General features: G+C 49.5%; 1 protein-coding gene across 3 annotated transcripts in view; it reads right to left on the bottom strand.

Moving 5' to 3' along the window:
* Positions 1-15585, bottom strand: part of DSCAML1 (DS cell adhesion molecule like 1) — a 347436-nt gene that overhangs the window by 46601 nt on the left and 285250 nt on the right. For all 3 annotated transcript variants that reach the window (XR_004903802.1, XM_028516804.2, XM_036028516.1), the window contains 3 exons: positions 5728-5927; positions 5128-5224; positions 4408-4536 (listed from right to left, as the gene is read on the bottom strand). Coding sequence is in view for 2 of the 3 variants with exons in the window: in XM_028516804.2 (XP_028372605.1) it covers positions 4408-4536; positions 5128-5224; positions 5728-5927 (426 nt within the window). In the remaining variant the exon portion in view is untranslated. The remainder of the gene's footprint in view (positions 1-4407; positions 4537-5127; positions 5225-5727; positions 5928-15585) is intronic.

Below are 15585 nucleotides of genomic sequence, written 5' to 3'. Positions count from 1 at the left end.
CAGCCGCCAATCAGAGGAAGTTTGGGAGGGAAAATGTCCCAGAGAGTGACCCCCACTTTTTTATGCTTTTGCCAGTCCTTTGCAGGTGGAGTTGACTTTGTGTTCCCAAATCATCTTTGATGTTGGCACAAAACAGCGCTCTCTCCACAACCCCTCAAGGCTAATGCATCAGAGTCAAATCTGGAGGCCTCTGGTTGATTTTCCAGACATGATCATTGCCATCTCTCTGACCCAGAATAGCTGAAATCAGGTGCCCCATTTTCTTCCCTTTCCTTTTTAGCTTTTCAGATTACTGAGCTGGCCTTGGTGAATATTGTCTCTTTTAATATTCCCTTTCATATGAGCCTGGCTTACCCAGATTAACATATTTCATTAAGGGCTCTCTCTCCCTTTCTTCATCAAAGGGTTTATGAGGCAAATATTTTTCTTAAAAGATAGGGCAGTGGCTAGGGAGATGTCAGTGCCTTTTACTCTGTGGGTTGCTTACTGGGAGTGGGATGGAACCTTTGGTTTTTCAGGAGACACATTCAATGTGGAGGGGGAGCAGCATGAACAAAAGCCACATCTGGAACATTAAGCAGCCTGTGCTTGGGAAACAAATCCATTCCGCACCTCTGATTTCCTCCTTGTGCCATGGTTCTGATCCGCCATGGCAATCTCTCCGCAGCTCTGAGAAGAGGTTCCCTAGATCACAACAACTGCTCACAGCATCTCAACACCAGTCCCTCTCACAGCTACACTCCAGCTCATGTGGAATGACATGTCACACCAAGCTGGCTCACTTGGTGGTAGCTGACTGCTGGTGCCACAAGGTTGCCTTCTGGGCTTGGAGTGCTGTCCTCAAAGAACTCACTTCTGCTCCTTGCTTGGGGAACAAGGGCAAAATGTGGCATCTGCATTTTTAAATCTGCATAGTGCATTCTGATAGATTTGTGTGGATGCTGCTATTTATCATTCAGCATTCATGTATTATTACTTGCTGCCTGGGGCCAGCAGGAGTCAGAATGAGTGGATGGCTTAGAAATGGCAGACTTGGTAATTTCTGTTGGAAAATTAGCATGATGAGGAGCATGGCAGAAAATCTGGGAAAGGCACAGTTGAGGCAAAAATGGGGGTCAGTATAGGTGTGGTCTGGGGTGCAAGGAAGAAGGGAAGAGAGAGAAGAGACACAGGATGGGGAGCCATAGAGGGTTAGGATATGCCAGGCTCTATGCTAGGCACTTCCACGTAAGTCATCACATCCACTTAATCCTCACAACCCCATGAGGAGTACATATTACTGTCTCTGTCTGACAGAAAAAGAGATGCCCAAAGACATTAGGTAGCTCGCTAAAGATCACCCAGCTCTGACACATGGTCAACCTGTCTTCTGCTTTGACAAACATTCTTGTTCCACTACTCTGCATGTAGGATGAGGTCTACATACACATGCACACACATGTACATCTCCCTCCTTCCTTTGAGCTACCTATCTGTTTCCTAGGATACCCTTTTTCAGTTTTCATGTAATATAGTTTGTGGTGTATTATCCATGATTGTACAGTGCATTGCAATTGTTCTGAAAGCACAAGGATGCATGTGTATGCACTGTATGTTCTTATTCCAACTGCACTGTAAGCTCCCAGAGCAACAGTCTCCTGTTCCTTTTTCTTTCTTACCACATGGCTGTTACACAGTTCTGCAAAAGATAGTTTATACTCAGTACATGTTGCTGACTGACAGACACATGTATTTCAGCCTGCAAGTTCCACAGGATTAACTATAAATTGCCACATGAGGTATTTGAGTTAGAAGAGGGAGAAGACTTGCATTTACTAATAGTTTATTACAGCCCTGTTCTAGATGTTGTCTTTAATTCTCAGAACTATCCCACAAGGTAGGCATTAGCATTCCCACCTTACCCATGAGGAAGCTCTGCCGTGCTCCTGGCCTCTGACTGACTTCAGTGGTAACCCTTGTGGTTCTCGTGGAACTCCTTTCCCTAAATACCATGTGAGTGGGATGGTCTGGATCAGCCCCACCCAAAGGTGGGGGATGGGATCAGCCAGCTTCTCTGTGCTCTTGAACCTGTGATTTATTATTATTATTTTTTTTACAGGTGCAAAGCCCTTGTTGAAGAAAGAGTCTAAGGTTGAGTTTTTATTACCTCTCCCTCCACCCTGCCCAGCCTTCCTGGCACCCCCAGCTCTGGGATGGCCTCATACTGCAGGGTAGCCAGAGGGGATTGAAGGAAGATGTGGAAATGCTCTGAAAATTGCATTTTCCCTTCCCACCTCTCTTTCTGCATTGCTCTCCAGACATGTGATAGCTTTAACTTTGCTTTGATGAATGGGGGCCCAGGAAAGGTTTCCACATGTTAGACAGTGGTCAGTGGAAGGGGAGTGGGCAGCCATGCAGCATAGGAGGGGAGGGCAGGGAGGCAGTTACAAAGAGCAGTGGGGAAGGGGTGCAAGTGACAGGCAGGTACCCACTGCCATGAGGTGTGAGCAGAGCCCTGCCATCCTTGTCAGTGCAACACACAGAGATGTGGGCCTGTGTACCAACGCATCCCTTCCTGTCTGGCTTCTGGGAAGCTCATGCCCAGACTCAAAAAGTCTTAAGGTGTGAGATGGACATAGTTGTTTCCCCCCTCTCATGTCTCCACTGAGGTCCTGCTCTTATCCCCTTGCCCTGGCTGCAGGGCTGCAGCAGCCTAGTGCTCAAGTCCTATGTACCCTTCCTTCCCACAGGTGCCAGGTGAATCCTTCCCATGGTGCCATGCTGCACTGGTCTCTCTCTGGCGGTTCAGCCACTGTCAGTGGCTCTCAATGACCTTCCCTAACAAAGTAAAGGCTCATCCCAGAGGCCCCCTCTCAGCCTGGCCCCAGAGCATTTTCTAGTCTTAGGGCCCAAGAAGTGAATCTGTGAACCCTCTGCTAGACAGGCCACTTGCTGGACTATGTTGTGCCTGGCTCAGGCTCTGCCTGTCCCCTTAACTGAATTTAAGCCCATTACCTCTCAGTCTTCAAGACCCAGCTTCATGTGGCCTCTGACAATCCCCATCAGGGATAGCATCCTCTTTCCCCGCTTCCCTCTGTAGCTTTCCTCCTGCACACAGGGTGAACTCCGGGGTGCCTGGCTGCAACCTGACTTTTTTCCCCAACTAGACCATAGGCTTCTGAGGGCAGGGCTTCTCCTTGTAGAACTGTGTGACTAAGATGACTGACCCAGTGCCCTGAACAGAGCTGCCTGCTTCTCCAGAGGTAAATACACAGCTCAGAGATTTGCTTTACTGTGTCTCACTTCCACTCACTCAACAGTCATTTGTGGAGCATCTACTATGTAGTGGGTGCTGTGCCAGGTGCTGGGAAAACAGCAGGGATTAGGACTTGGACAATTTCGGGGAGAGGACAGCCAGCCAGCCAGCCATGTTCTGTGCTAAGAAAGACAGGAAAAATCTGAAAAGCTTCAGGGGAAAAAACAAAACCTTGGACCTAGTCTAGGATCCAGTCTAGTAGCCAAAAGATGAGTTAGCAGTTGGCAGGGAAAGGAGGATGGGGAAGGTTGAGTTCTTCAGACTCTTTGTTGTGTTTTATTTTATAGTGATTTAAAAAAGCTTATACAGGCTTATGATAACTAATTCAAAATGTACAAGAGGATCCAAAATGAGAAGTGTATTTTCTTCTTGTTGCTGCCTTGGAGCTCCCTAGTTGCTCTCTCAGGGCCAGCCAATCCACATGCCCATTTGTCACAGACCATTGAGAGTCACACAGTATAAGCTTTTTTGACTTGGTTCACTTTCCAGGCCTCTTGTCCCCTCTGAGGCCCCCTCTACCTGACCATGCCACCCCAGTCCATTTCCTCAGAGAACTAGGGGTCCATCATTCACTTTGCCCCAGAGGGATTCACAGGGGTGGGCAGCCTCACAGGAACTAGCTTGAGTCCTAGGGTATGGGCCTGGGAGGCTTTTTCAGAGAGGAAACTTAGATCTAACCTTCTAGGGACTCCCATTTCCCAGGAACCCAACCCACTGTTGGCAAGGAACAGCTCTCTAATCCCTAGCCATCCTACCATCTGAAACCAGGAGTTCCCAGGTGACCCAGTCAAACCTGTGATGTCTCTGACCCCATAGACACAGCCCAGAGCCCCAGGCTCAGGGCCTTTGAATTGCTTTAAATCAGACAACTTTGTGGGCCTTGGCCCAGGGGAAGCACTGGAAAGAAGGAGCCAAGACCCCCTCTCTGTCTGCTCCCCAGATTCCTAGTCCAAACAGTTTCCCTCCCTTTGGAAGTCACAGGGGTCTGTGCACTGGTAAATGCAGTATGTCTGCCTCATATGGCAGCTCTGAGGCCCTGGCACTGTCCTACCACAGGGGCCCAGGCAGGGCAGGTGGTGCAGGGGCCGTGGTTGGCCCAGTGCTCAGTGTACCTGACTTGTTCTTGTATTCAATGTCGAAGCCTGTGATGATGCTGTTTCCATCAAATCGCTGGGTCCAGCGCAGGTTCATGCTCCGGGCCTTCACCTCCCGGATCTCCAGCTCTGGGGGGTCGGGGGGCTCTGGGGTGTGGTGGGGGAGGGGCAGAAGTGAGGATGGCAGCAGAGAGCTTGTCTTCTTGTCTACCACCAAGGATGACCAGCACTCTGCTGTACCCCTGGGGACTGGTGTCACCTGTAGTGTACCCAAGGGCCCTAGAACCCTGGGGTTTGGGCAAGGTGACACTGGGGGAGGCCTAGAGGCAGGGCTCAGGCAGAGCGGGGGGCCCTACTTGTCTTCTGCTTTGCTCCTCTCCCTTCCTTTGTCTGGGAGAAGGCAAAATGTCTGTCATTTTGGAGGGACTCTTAAGGAACTGATGGTCTTTGTGTCCCCCAGGCCAAATTCCCGGCTTTTCCCAGCTTGACTTTCCCTTCCCACACACCCTCCAGACCCCTGTACTTCTGTAAACCTTGTTGTCTGAAGTGTGCCTAAAGAGGCTCTTGTTGCCCACTCTGGGCAGGAGGGAAGGGATAGAGATGCTTTTCCTCAGAGGTAATTTTTAATCTTCCACCACCACATGGGTGTGGGCGATGTCCCCGTTCTTGAGGAGGAGTTAACAGTAGGTACCTGCGTCCCTGGGAAGGGGCCAGGAATGGTGGAGCAGGTGAGGGTACCTTGCACAGTGAGTTGGATCAAGCCTCGGTCCTCCCCATATGAATTGATGGCATGGCAGCTGAAGAACACAGAGTCCCCACGGTCAGCGGGCTTGAGCTAGGAGGTGGCCAGCAGAGGTAGGAGGACAGAGAGAGAAGGAGGAAATGGGGAGAGTCTTTAAAGTTGGTCTCCTGAAGGGGGCTTACTGTGGTGGAGATCCGCAAGGTCATCTTCTTCTGGGATGGGACCCACAGGGGGTTTTTATCAAGGGCTCCTGTTCCCAGACAGTTCCAAGGATGGAGGTGTGGGAGAGTCCATGCAGAGAGGGTCCAGGAGTCTGGGAGGGAGAATGGAGTCCAGGGGTTCCAGGGAAGAGGGAAGGGCTGAGGGTTCCATACATTTCGTGGCTTGGGGTTGTCAGAAAGGGGATATAGTGAGGTTCTAAGGCAGAGGTTCCTGGATGGAGAAGGAAATAGCTAGGGAAGGAGAGGTAATTTGGGGGGTATGGGGAAGGGCTCCCAAGAGTTTCCATTTACCTCCAGCAGGTACAGATGTAATAGCTGTGGGATCCTCACTTTCTGAAAATCAGGGTCCCCTGAGACTTGGGCATGGGCACTCACCTTCAGTGTGGAGACAACTTCGTCGCCGTTGTCCTTGGTGGCGATGGCATACCGCATCACTCGGTCTGGGTCGATGACTGTGTCCCCCTTCTCCCAGCGGATAATGATGGGCCGCTCACCTCGAGCAGTGCAGTTGAGCTCCTTCGCATGGCCCTTGATGGCGATGGTGGTGTTGGGGTGGGAGGTGATCATGGCTGGGACTGGGGAGGGGAGAAGCTAGTCTGGGGGAGGGGCATGTGCCTGTATAGAGGCCCCACCCCCACTTCCCCTCCTGGCAGAGCCCCTCAGCCCCACACAAAGGGCCAATAAAGGTTGAGGGGGGCTACAGGAAACCCCATTTGTCCATCCCCTCTCCTTCCTAGCACTTATTACCAGGGCAGCTTCTCTTCACCAGGGATTCTTATATTTAGTGGACCCCCTTTTCAGAATGTTTTAAAATGCACATCATACATAGAATTACAGAGGAAACCAGATATATTGAAGTATGGTTGTATGAGTATTAAAAACCCTCAAAAGCAAACTTTTGATATAATATATCACACATCAATATATGTTTTTATTATTCCTTGTTAAATAAGATCTGGTGATGGGTAATGTTAGCACAGTTTGGTAATAGTGATGGTAATGATATTTTGAGATACCTGCAACAACTGTGTTGTGAAAATATCTGTGGTTTCTATCAGTGATGGTCACAGGTGCTGTTACTGCTGTGGTTGGTTGCTTATGTTCAAAATGGAAGGAAATACTAAATTTCAGTTAACAGTTAATGGAAAAATATGTGATCCTTCTCACCTTCCCCAACTCACGGGCCTCTTAAATTGGATCCATGGACCTCCTGGGGGAGGTCTGTGGAACCCAGGTTACCAGACCTGCCCTAAAGCATGGGTGCTTCTGTTTTGTGTCCATGGCTCAGGCTTTCTTCACAGAGGTCAGTTGATTTACCCTCCCAAACAGCTGAGAAACCCTAACCAAATACATCAGAAGGCCCTGGCAAGCAGTGCTTAGGATCCCTTAAGCAGCACTAATAGACCTCCACCCCACTCCACCCCCATTGCCATTCTGAGAAATTCATCATGAAACAACCAAGGCACTGGCTGGCCATCAGGAGAACCCTCCTACTGCCATGACAAGAGGCAGCTGTATCCTGGTCTCCTCTGGGAACGAGGGCTATGGCTGGCAGTGGGAGGAGGGCAGGGGGCAGAGGGAAAGAGGGTCTCAGTTGCTGGTGAAATCCTGTTCCCTCTCTCCTCCAACCAATTCAACAAACAGGAATTGAACACCTATGGCTTGGGGACAGACATGACATGAGATGGGTCCTTGCCTCCTGAAGGAAGAGGAAAGAGGGAGGGGGACATGACAGTTGAATGAACCACATGAAAATGAGGAAAATCTGATGAGTGTTTCATGAACATTTTTGGAAAAATTAACTTTTACTGAGGGGTACCTGGGAAGGCATCACCCATCTATTCAATGCACATTTATTGAGCACTTATGAAGTGCCAGGCCTTGTGCTGGGTTCTGGAGCTAGCAGTGAACAGAACAAACCTGACCTTAGGGAGTTTCACTGCAGTGGTGAGAAGAGATGACAAACAAGCAATTCCAGTAAAGAATGCTAAGTACAATGCAAGCTGACATGGCAGGACTTAAATGGGAAGAACAGAGGCCACCTGGGCATGGAGGTTGCTGGAGCCAAGGCTCAGAGGAAGCAATAGACAGGTCCTGGGAAGGCAAGTGGTCTGATGCATCTGGAGGCCTGTCCTTGTCCTTGTCTTTTCCTCACCACCTTCCTGGGAAACTTGCCTCTCAAAGTACAGGTTCCCGACACCTGTCCTGGGGGAAGTGCCCATCAGTCCTGCTGGAGGACACAGACTGGGAAGGGCTGTGGCTAATGACAAGAATCAGACACTTTTCCACCCCACATCCCATTGTGGAAGGGCCCCTCCTCGCATTGAGTTCTGCAGAGCAGAGACCCAGCTCACCACACCCCTGGCACCACTCTGCTTGGGCAAGTATGCAAGAGTGTTCTGTCTTCAGTATGCTCTGTCTTCTCTCTCCTCATAGCTCTCTCCCTCTGGGGCACTGTGTCCCTGTCTCCTCAGTGGCTGGCCCTTTGTTTACCTCTAGTTTTAAAGACTTGCTCAGAAAGCATTCTTCCCAGTGAACTTTCCAGGGTCATCTGATTTCTAAGGACAATAGGCCTTTGGAGAAAGGGAGGAAGCTATGGACGGATAATGGTGTGACCTGAGATGCTAGTCAGTGGATGAGGACATATTTGGAACAGGGGTGGAGGGTGGAGGGTGGTTTCTGGTGTCCCTGAAGTCACATAGTGTGGCCAGCCACTTCCTTCCCTCTGCCTTCCATCACATGGGACTTGATATTAAGGGCCCCTGGCCCCTGCACCAGCATCTCAGCACAATCCCCAACCCCAGCTCATCAAATAATAAAGCAGATAAATATTATAATGCACAGCATCACATCAGGATATACAATAAAATGCGAAAGACAAATAACGAGGTGCAAGTTATAATGAAGAGAAAGCCTGCAGTCAGAGACATCCGAGTATGAATTATTAACTAAGGTTTTACACTCTCAAGGATGTGTGCAGGAATATTTTTCCATCAAAGATTTGCATAATTCACTCATATAAACCTGGGTGGAATATAGAGTAAGATTTCACATCAACAAGTTGGGCTTTGCATTGCAGATGCCTCAATTTTTCCCGGAGGACTGAAACGCAGGGGCGGGGGACAGGAGAGAGGCAGGTGGGCTGTTTCTGCTCCTCACATAGTACATGGTCCTGGCCTGGGGCCAGGACTCCTGGGTGGGCAGAGCCCTGAGGTCTTCCTGGGGAAGAGGGGTTCTACTCCTTAGAGGCTGAAACCACAGAGGAGCTGGGGGATGTTTATGTAGCGGTAGGGGTGTGTATGTGAGTAAAAAGGGGTGGGAGCAGGGTGAAGCCTCAGCATAGATAAGTCTGAAGAAGGCAGGCTTGGCGCTAGAGGAACTCACAGCACAGCCCTGTCCTGCTCTCCAGGCAGGGCTGCATTAGCCTGCCCAGGACTGTGTGTGAATTGCAAAGGTGCCCCTATGGTTGGGTAAAACCTGATGCTAGGAGCCACAACTTGGCTAGTGCAGGAGGGAATGGGTTTTAGGCTTCACTTGCCCCATAAGCTATGTACCTTTGAACAGTTCACAACCTGCACATCCATATATGTCAGCCCTCCTCAAGGAGCTTTTCTTCCCACCCAGGTTGGTTCCAAGAGCCAGCATGGGGGACCCAGAGACAACAGTGCCTCCAGAGATCCTGGGTGGGCCTCGGAGCCCTGGATCCTGGGGTGGGTCCCATTCACCCTCCCACCAGCCTGGTTGCTTATTATAGCAATGAGCACCAGGCAGCACAAAATGATCTTTTCCTCAGCCCCACAGCTCAGAGCAGGCTCAGGGAAGCCCATCTATGAGGAAGAGGAGACTGCTTCTGTGGACCCCTGCCCAGTTTGAAAGGTTTAGGACCAGACAGGCCTGGGTTCTACTTATGTCTCTACCAGCTATGTGGCCTTCAACACAGTGTACTGACTTCTCCAATCCTAGGGCTCATTGTCTGTGAAATGAAGACCTGCTGTCTACCTCAAAGAGTTGTTAGGGGGCAGACAGGGGCCAGATACAAGGTCTGGCACAAATAATGCCCCTGTTTATCACAAACTCTTTTATTTCAAAATCATAAGCAAGTAATTCTGTATCACACCAATATCACTCTTAAGCACACCATGTGACATTTTAGGTGAAATGTACAAATTAAAACTATAAATTATTACACCCATATTATTACCCTACCAACCACACTCAAGCAGGCTTTACTTCTGTCAGACCCTGTATTTAAAGTGCTTGCCACATAGCAGGTGATCAAGAAAACGATTCCTACCCAAGGCTCTCATTCTCCTTTCCTGTTCCAAGAAAAGCATCAGATAAACACACGCACACCTAATGATGTTATTGCCCAGGCTGTTTCACAGAATCACAGAACCCTAGAGTTGCAGAGCCCAGATAATGTTCAATATAGCATCCACTAGCTGCTTGTGGCCACTGGGCACTTGAACCATGGCCAGTTGGAACTGAGATGTTCTGTGAGTGTAAAACACACACACACTGGACTTCAAAAACATAGGAGGAAAAAAGAATATAAAATATCTCATTAATAATTTTCATATTGATATTAGGTTAATACTTTAGACATATTAAGATAAATAAAATATACTAGTACAATGAAACTCACCTGTTTCTTTTCACTTTTTTTTGAAAATGTGGCAACTAGAAGATTTTAAATTATATATGTAGCTCACACTTTGTGTCCATTGAATGGCACTGGTGTAGATCCTCTACAAGGATCTTTCTTTTTACAAATGAAGAAGCTGAGGCCACACAGAGAAGCAATTTGCCCATGGTCACCACTAATAAACAGCAGTGCATCTTAAAAGTAGACAGACGGGAGAGGGCAGCACTTAACACACAAAGCTGTGATACTTGTGGTGGGAGGTTCAGCCACACAAGGACTACTTTCTAGTTCTTCAGGACTCAGAACTATAGGCTCCAGATCACTCATGAGACTTCTGCCTTGTTCTGGGCACTCTACTTGATAGAGAATGTTAACCAGCTGGAGTGTGACCAGGAAGATGGGCAGACTTCAAACCATGCTGTTTGAAAAGTGGCTGAAAACTTGCAGGGAGTGGGAAGGACAGACCACCTATTTGGCCTAAGAAGGAATTTTCTGGCAGTTTTCACTGTTTAGGGAAAGGGCTATAGTGGGAGCAGCAAGAGCCCAGAACTGCAGGACAGCTAGAAGATTCAAGGGGAAAAAGCATACAAAGGGATCAGAGGCCCTTGTCTTTGGGCCCCTGGGGGTGTCTGGGCCTCTGGAGAGAGGGATTGTCTGGGAATCCAGCTCACTGTTTTTGGGGGCAATTCTATGATTCAGAATACATTTTTCCTTGCATATAGGGATCTTTAGCTCCCTGTCCTTGGCAAGGAGAACCTACCTCCTCTCTTCTTTTTGCCCTATAGTCTTCCTCCCAACACCAGAATAGAGAACTCTCCCACTGTGTCCCCACCGTGGCCCTGCCCTGGCCTCTAAGAGCCACGGTGCCCTCTTGTGCCCACAAACTGGGGGGCCTCAGCCCTCCTGGCTGCTGTGCAAGTGGCCTTAATGAGGTAACACAAGAGACTGCCTGGCTGCATCTGATCTCTTCCCTCCACCCCCGCCTCCTGCCACCCTTGCTCTGGACCACAAGGTCTCTCTGCTCCACTGAGTTGAAGTAATGAACACGATTGAACCCTTACTGCATCGAGACCTGGATGTGCCCCAGAGCACTTTATAGGCTGAAGGCAGATCCCAAGAATTTGCTAGAGACATATGCAGTCATCTGCAGGAGCGCACATACACATACACAGACTTTTGTGATTACTGTTTATTGGAAACTTCCCATGTATTGTGCGCTGGCAGTATTCTAGCACTCTATGTGAATTAGCTCCCATGATTAGGTACTGTTATTATTCCCTGACTCCAAGCCTGGGTCCTGATGATTTTCTTAACTAAGCTCTATGGTCTGTGCCCATGATGGAGCAGGTAACAAGCTTGTTGCTTTTGCCTCTTGGCTTATTGCTCAGCGATGCCCCAATAACATCCATGAGAAGTCTTATTAGCCCCACTTTTTCAAGTGATGGGATGGAGGCTTCCAGAAGTAATTCTTCCCTCTTTAGGCCTGTACTATTGTGGTTGCAGGGGCCAGCCACCCCTCACTGTCTGGTACACAGTATCTGACTTTGCGTAATGGAATTTGGCCATCAACAAAAAGCTGTGGCTTCTCCATGGTGTCAGGGACTGCAGCTTTAGGGGTACAGTCAGCATAGTAGGGGGCAGGGGGTTGTATGCACAGGGCTGAGTCCTGCATGACAGATGCTAATAGCAGCCACAAAGGCAACACATTGCTCCAATAAGACATAGGAGGCTTTAATGAGACACAACTTCTTTGCATCCCTGCAGTAAAATTCAATTAACAGCCAGGGAAATTTAATTTCTTTGTACAAAGAGGGGTGCCAGGGGAGATTCTCTGGGGACTTGGGAATAGGGAATGGCTAGGCTAGAAGGTATCAGGGACACCCATGTGGGTGAACTGACCCTTTAGGAGATCCTGTGCAAGGTCCTAGTGTGAGCTGGGCCAGCTGTGTTCAAAGTTTTACAGCCCCAGTGCCATCACTGGGGATATGGGGCCAGCACTCAGCATGGCCAAACTGGGGAAAACTCGAGTAGAGGCCAAAGGGGCTTTCTGATGACTTCCAAGGCCCTTCTCTGACACCCCAGTGGCAGTGCAGGTGACTCTCCTCTCTGGACACTGAGCATCCTTGGCATGGTGCATGTTGTACACAGTGATCTTGTCTCCCTTGCTGACTGAGATGCCCATATTATAGGCATCTCAGATGCCCTGAGATGTCCAGGACTTAGCACATATTTTGGAAAGAAAGAAGGCTCCCAAGTTCTGGGCACCTCTTCTGTCTGCCCTTTTCCAACAGTGCCCTGGGTCAGCCTGTTCTGGCCCACAGTTTGACTCACTCCAGGGCAAGGAGGAGCCTTGCTGGGCCTTCGGTGCTCAGGCCACTACCTTATAGCTCTGCAGAAATCCCAGGTTTCTGCCTCCTGGTTCTGATGGGGCCTGTGGGCAGGCACCCGGGAGAGGAGCAGGTGTGGGTGGCAGTGGAATCAGCCCTCCCCTGCTCTAGAGCCCTCCTGAGACACCAAGCCAGAGGAAGAGGAAATCAACTTCAGAAACAAGACAGTTGTTAGAATCTGATGTAACTGGTTCCCCTCTGTGAAATTACTCACAGGCTGGGCACTGTCACCCCTGAGGTCCTGCCCAGACCAGCTGCTATTTACATTTTAATTTCATGTGAGAGGCTGATAGACTTTTAAAACACCACAAGACAGCTCTGCTTCCTCACTCACCCCAGTAACCACAGTCTTTCTGAGCAACTCCCAGGGTTGCAGATGGAGCCCAGGACCCTCGACCCTGCCCCATGGATATCGACTCTGTACCTGCTTTGGCCTCTCCCTTGCTCCTCCAGCTTCCCCCTTCACCTTAGAAGCTGGGCTGGGCTGATCCTTACAGTTTTCAAAGCACTGAAACATCCTCTGTGAGGAGCTTCACGCTTGTTAAGGTGGTCTGGGGCTATTAGCTCTGCTATACTAATGAAGACACAGAGGCTCAGAGAGGCTGAAGTCACATAGCGGTGAGCGCCAGGAAGGAGCCAAAGCCCCAAGTCCCCTGACTGACAATTTGCAGGTGCCCTTTCCTGTGGTTTTGGTCTAGCCTTCTTCTGTCTGCTCGGTTTTTCTGCCATCCTTGGCTTTGTCCCAGGAGTGGGAAGCTGCGTGGGAATGACATAGCATGGATGAGTGCCGGAGGAAGTGCAGGGGGAGGCTGGAAAGTGGAGTAGGGCTGGAGAGGAGGGTGAGCCACTCCAGGGCAGGCAGGGCTAGGGGCAGGAGTTGGGGGTGGTGGTGAGTCAGACTTTCTCTGTCTTTGTCTCACTCTGTCTCTTCCACCTGGTGATTGGAGCTCAGCTGGTGTTTCTGACAAGTCCCCAAGTCCCCATGGAGGGGAGATTCAGTTGTGAATACCCAAAGGAGAGAAGCAGTGTGTGTGGGAAGGAGACTGTGGAAGAAATAAAACGAGAATGCCATTGGCTGTTGGGAGAGGCCTGATAACATGCAAAAGGGGAGTGGAGCGTTTCATTCCAAAGGGAAGCCTGGGGCACATCTTTACCCAGTCATGGGCAGGAGTATGTAGTAAGCATAGTTTACATTATTGAGAACTTACCATGTGCTAATCTTACTCTTTACAGCAACCCTATTTTTTACTCCCATTTTACAAATAGGGAAACTGAGGCTTAGAGAAGTAAATTGCTCAAGGCTACAAAGCCAGTAAATAGCAGAGCCAGGACTCATCCAGGACACCTGTGGTTTTGTACAGCATGTGACACTGGTCAGAAAAGGGCAGTAGAGAGAGTAGCAGGCACCAAGGAATGGGAGCGCAAAGAGCTCAGCTTTTCTGAAGAGAAGTGCAGCCAAGTCTGGGGGGAAGAAGATCACTCCAGAAACCGGGAGACCAAGAGATTACACCATCCTGCTCATTTTGGTTGGTAGCTGGCGGGAGGAAGTTGAGGTTTGGCTACACCAAAGAATCACCTGGGAAGCTTTTAAAGCAATCTTCTTGCACAGACCCCACCCCTAGGAGCACTGATTTAATTGGCCTAGGGTGGGGCCTGGACATCAGTATTCCTTAAGAACATGCCTAGCCAGGTGATTGTCACACAGGGCCTGGGGGAAAAATCACAGGACTGGAGGACCCTCCTCTCCCACTTCCATGTTCATAGATGTCCTCTGGTCCTTCCTCTGCCTCTGTTGGGAATGACTTCAAAGCCACGAAGGTTGGAAGACGGGCAGCAAAGTTCTGGTGTTCCTCACCATCCTCAAGGAAGGGTCACTTTTCCAGGAAGTCCTTTCGAGAGGCTAACTCAAATTCCTTTGGGAGTCTCACAGATCTTTTTACTAAAAAGGATGTTCTTTTTGGGCTGGCTTAAATGGTTTTCTGGGAGTCCTGTTCCTTGTTTCTGGGACAGGCTTTCTCAGGGACAGCAGGTTCCCTGAGGGCTCCTGAGAGCAAACTGCACCTTGTAGGTGAAGAAGGGCTTCCCAGCTCAAAGGCTTTTATTTCCTTTTGTTTCAGAAAGGGTTACCGTGCTGCCCATTCAAGGTGAGGGGCCTCTCTGTCCCCACAAAGGCTGTGTCTCTGTTCCTTGTTAACAAGATCCTGACAAAGACTGTATAGCCCTATTGGTCAGTGTGAGATAAGCTGCCACAAAGGGGCATTGTGGGGTGTTCGGCCTAGGGGAGTGGGAGAATTTCTTTGGTTCAGTCCTGGTCGAAGTTACAGGCTTCCCCTGGGGGAAGGGCTATGGTGGAAGTGCTTTCTGGTGTTTGCTTTGTTTTCCCATCTTAAAGAGACAGGACCGTGGCATTGTTAATTTGATCGCACCGGTTTTGGCTTCTTGTCTCTCCTGATTAGCCAAGCTCCACCTGAGGCATGAGATTAATTCAGATTGTGCGGAAGCAATCAGCTTCAGCTCTGAGAGCTAGTGGGGTGGGGCCTGGGAGCTGGGGGCCCACAGCACCCTCACTGTCCACTACCTGTGCACATGGGGGCAGAACTGGTCAGAAGTATGTGTGTGTGATGGGGATTGGGGTGCTGGTCCTGATGGGACCTTTGAGACATGGACTACAGCCTGTTTCTGCTGCATGGAGGTCCCAGTTGAGATGTTCAAACATGCCAGTCCTTGCTTCCTCCAGCTGTAAAGCCGGATCAGTCAGTTCTTTTGGCTGCTTGCGGCAGGGAATATTTTGCAGTGAGGTGAGGACCTGGTTCTCCCCCTGCCTTTGGTCTACTCTCCCCAGTAGAAAATGAGAGTAATAATTAAAATGCCTAACATTTATTGAATGCTTGTTATGTGCCATGCACCCTGATTAGTGCTTTATATGAATTAGCTCAATATATTCCCAACCCTAGGAGGTGGCAGTATTTTTATTCCTGCTTGGAGATGAGAGAACGAACACTCAACTCCTGAAATGACCCTGAATACCAGAATCCTTTCAGAAACAAAAATAAGACATAGCCACCTTTCTTTAATTACTAGGAAGTTACTTCTGGGACACTGTGCTAGGACTGGGATTGGTGAGCCTTGCCTGCCAAGGGCTCGCAGATGAAGATCTGAGGCTTTGCAGGCCATCGGTCTCCACTGCAAAGATTCAGCTCT

Source organism: Phyllostomus discolor, chromosome 6 (assembly GCF_004126475.2).
Source record: "Phyllostomus discolor isolate MPI-MPIP mPhyDis1 chromosome 6, mPhyDis1.pri.v3, whole genome shotgun sequence".
Lineage (NCBI taxonomy): Eukaryota > Metazoa > Chordata > Mammalia > Chiroptera > Phyllostomidae > Phyllostomus > Phyllostomus discolor.
The sequence above is the reverse complement of the archived record's forward strand: the minus strand, read 5'-3'. Positions and strand labels throughout refer to the sequence as shown.